Below are 3,613 nucleotides of genomic sequence, written 5' to 3' on the forward strand. Positions count from 1 at the left end.
AAAAACGGGTCGGTCATCTTTTTTTTTTTTTTTTTTTAAATATTCTTTTATATCGTAATTCCTACCATTTATACGTTTTTTTATCATCCTGCTCGTCTTAGGCAACTTAATTGTCACCATTCTCGCCATCACCACCTCGTCATCATCATCATTACCCTCACTAACTCGCTAAGTACGACAGTGAGACTCAAATAAGATGATAATGATGACGTGACACGTGATCAAAGGTTATGATACGACAGTGCTGACGTGGAATGCGGTTCCACGTAATACGATGAAAGTGACGGTGTGCCACACACTTCGAAGTGATTACGTGGCATGTGATCGAGGTGATGACGTGGCAGTGCCGACATGGAATGCGGTTCGATGTAAGACGGTGAAAGTAATGACGTGGCAAACACTTTAAGGTGATGACGTGGCATGTCGCCTGAAATGATGACATGGCAGTGCTGACGTAAAATACGGATTGACGTAATATGGTGAAAGTGACGATGTGGCACACACTTTGTTGTGATGACGTGGCATATGGTCCAAGGTGATTACGTGACATTTCGTATATAATATACATATATTTTCTTAAAATTTTATAAGTCAATACCTATTTGACATTTTCAATATTAACGAAGATATATTGCCTTGACCCAACGGTCAACCCGTTACGGGTCGGGTTTCGACCCACTATTTACGGGTCAAAACGGGTTCGGGTATTTTTCGGGTTCGGGTTGAAAACACCGGGTTATTTACGGGTCGGGTTACGGTCGATTTTCGGGTCGGGTCAGCTTTTGACAGGTCTAGGCATAACCAAAGATGTCTTAATTTAGTTGTTAAGATTGAAGTATAGTGACATTAGGTCCTAAGTTCCAATTCTCCGCCCCCATATATTGTAATGCTCGTGGTTCATTTGACACGCGCAGAAAAAAAAAGGACTTAAAACATGTATACAAAAAAGTTTTTATTTTTTATTTATGTGGTGGTTGGTAGTATTTCTCTAGAATTTACATCTCTCTAGGCTGTTGCGACCTGACCTTTTCCCCTCCTCCCTCTCTGACCTCCCCTCCCCTTTTCTCCTCCATTATCTCTCAATCCTCTGCCTGGACCCTTGCCAATGCCCGCACCCCTGCCACCCCCTGTACCAGTACCATCCCCCTTGATGCCTTTAGCTATCCTGTTAGCTGGGCCCTTCCGCCGCTTGGTTGGCTTAAAGCCAATGTGGACGCGGCTCTCTCTCCCTCTTCTTGTTTAGCCAGTTCGGGGTGTGTCATTAGAGATTGTCATGGGTCTTGGGTCCTTGGTTGGTCTACCCGGTTCCCTGGTACTTGCCCTTTCCTTTGTGATGTCCGTGCCATCCGAGATGGGATTTTACGTGCTAGTGTCCTTGGGGACAATGTTTTGGTTGCCTCTGATTGTCTTGATGCCGTTAGCTCTATCCTCCGACCTATTGATCCGTGTGGCCCCTTTGCTAATATTATTCTTGAGTGTAGGGCCCTCTTGCAGGACTCTCCCCATTTGAAGCTGGTGTTTGAGAAGAGAACGGCCAACCGAGTGGCGGATGCTCTTGCTCACTACTCCGTCCATGACGTTAGCCCCGCACTAGGCTGTTTTGAGTGGGCATTTGCCCCTCCTTTTGTTGTTGATCTTTGTACTACTGACTTTGTATTGGCCTGCGCGCCTCTCTCCCCCGACCCGCCCCCTTGATGTAATCTAACTCTTTTATTTATTTATCTATGTTCTTTCCTTCCAAAAAAAAAAAAGTTTTTATTGATTTTCCTCAATATATATGTCTTACACTCTTACACATATATAGAGAATTACACTTACTACACAAATCTCATGTAGTGAGCCAAATTTTACCCTTTATATTTAAAGGATATTAAGCTTACACCACCTAAAACTTGGAACTTCTATACTCACATACAAATACTGTATATAATAATCCCATAATTCATTTAATTTCATTCCGCTATTTAAAATATCTGAGAAGCCGGATTTTTTAAACAGACGTATGAAAATGTAATGAGTAGAAGGAGTATTACGTTAATACAACCAAATAAGAGAATTAGTAAGGTTTTTGGCCAACAACGTTGCCACGAGGATCATAGCTACAAATGATGAAAACCCCGGCATTATTGGTACATTGAACACGGCCACAACCAAGACGAACCGAATTGGCCCATACCACCTGAGTATAGTGTCCACAAACCTTTCCAGCAGCACAAGTGTTGGTGCTATAGGTATAGTAAGCCTGCTCATTGACCCACATTTGTATAGCGTTCGCAGCCGTCAAGGAAGTGCCGCTCCCCCACGCCAGGTTCTCTCCGTATTGGCCACCGGAATGCACGAGGGCGCAGTCATTGATCCTTGCGTTCGCGTAGTTTTGTGCATACGTAGCTAATGTGTTATCCCATACTATGTTTCCGACACCTGAAATTGAAATTACGATAATAAATACACGAGTTGTATGGAGACTTATGATTTACTCGTACAATTTTACTACTACTCTTTCCGTATCAGTCATTATAACTCATTTTACTTGTTATCATAGACGTACCAGTTAAATCTCTAACATACATAATACCTGCAAATTACGCATATAAGAAAGAATATTCTTTATTCTTTATTGAAAATTCATATATAATGAGGCTATGTCATAGGCGTCCAAAACCTCTCATTTTGAAATTACGATAAAAAACACGAGTTGCATTGTACGTTGAGTTATAAATTTACGGCGTACAATTTTACTCCTCTTTCCTTCTCAACTATACATTTTATGAATATTGTAGATGTCAACCAGCTTAGTTAGTAAAGTTATGTATGAGTCATGAACTGGTTTCAAATTCCGTCAATAAATAAATACGATAAATATTTTCACTACAAAAAAACACATACCCACGGCAGCCCTAGCAGAGTTGTGGGGATTAACAAAGTCTTGTGGTAAATTTTGTGCATGGGAAATTTGCACCAAAGCTAAAGTTGCTACCATGAAGCATGCCAACGTTGTTAAGTTTTTTAGAATCTCCATTTTTTTGTTTGATGTTATGAAGATAATTAAGGATAGATGATTGACAAGTGATGAAGAATTAAGGAAGAGTTAGGGTTCCTTTTATAGGAAAGGTTTGCTTAAAAATTCATTATGAGCATTACAAATAGTAAAATGATGTAAATTGTGAATAGTCAATAATACAATCATCGGGGACTTTTAACCTAGTAACGTAGCTATTGTACAAAGTTGAGGCCCTTTACATTATACTAAAGCTAGTGGTCACTTTATAATGTTACTAATGTTACATTGTTACCCCGTTCTTTACTTACCAAAGTAGCATATAGGAGTAATGGAGTATTATATATATATCCAGTTATCGGAATACCAGATTATTTTACGAGTAAATTAGAAATTACTCTTTTTTAAAATTTAATGTGTAAAATTAGTACTCCCTTATAACATGCTCTCCTAAAATTATTTACTTAAGATACACTTTTATTAAAGAATTGTTTTAAAAACTTCAACTTAAGTAACTTATTCCGTCATTTTTTGAACTTATTTCGTATCTGTCTTAGCCAATTTCTATTTTAAAAGCTATAACTATATATATACAAGTGAAGGAACAGTTTAAAA

At 39.0% G+C, this 3,613-nt stretch overlaps 1 protein-coding gene across 1 annotated transcript; it reads right to left on the bottom strand.

Annotated features, from left to right (window-relative positions):
• Positions 1 to 2,056: 2,056 nt before the first annotated feature.
• On the bottom strand, positions 2,057 to 3,019 carry LOC141613454 (pathogenesis-related protein PRB1-2-like). The gene is made up of 2 exons (XM_074432188.1): positions 2,887 to 3,019; positions 2,057 to 2,421 (listed from the first exon to the last, which is right to left on the bottom strand). Exons 1-2 carry the CDS (start codon positions 3,017 to 3,019, stop codon positions 2,057 to 2,059), a joined length of 498 nt encoding a protein of 165 aa, XP_074288289.1.
• Positions 3,020 to 3,613: the final 594 nt, after the last annotated feature.

This window comes from Silene latifolia, chromosome 11, assembly GCF_048544455.1.
Source record: "Silene latifolia isolate original U9 population chromosome 11, ASM4854445v1, whole genome shotgun sequence".
NCBI lineage: Eukaryota > Viridiplantae > Streptophyta > Magnoliopsida > Caryophyllales > Caryophyllaceae > Silene > Silene latifolia.

Excerpts from the sequence above, each read along its gene's own strand:
- LOC141613454 (XM_074432188.1), bottom strand. The coding sequence starts at position 3,019 with ATGGAGATTCTAAAAAACTTAACAACGTTGGCATGCTTCATGGTAGCA. Across the intron at positions 2,422-2,886 it reads CTCTGCTAGGGCTGCCGTGG|GTGTCGGAAACATAGTATGG; the intron begins GTATGTGTTTTT and ends TTTCAATTTCAG.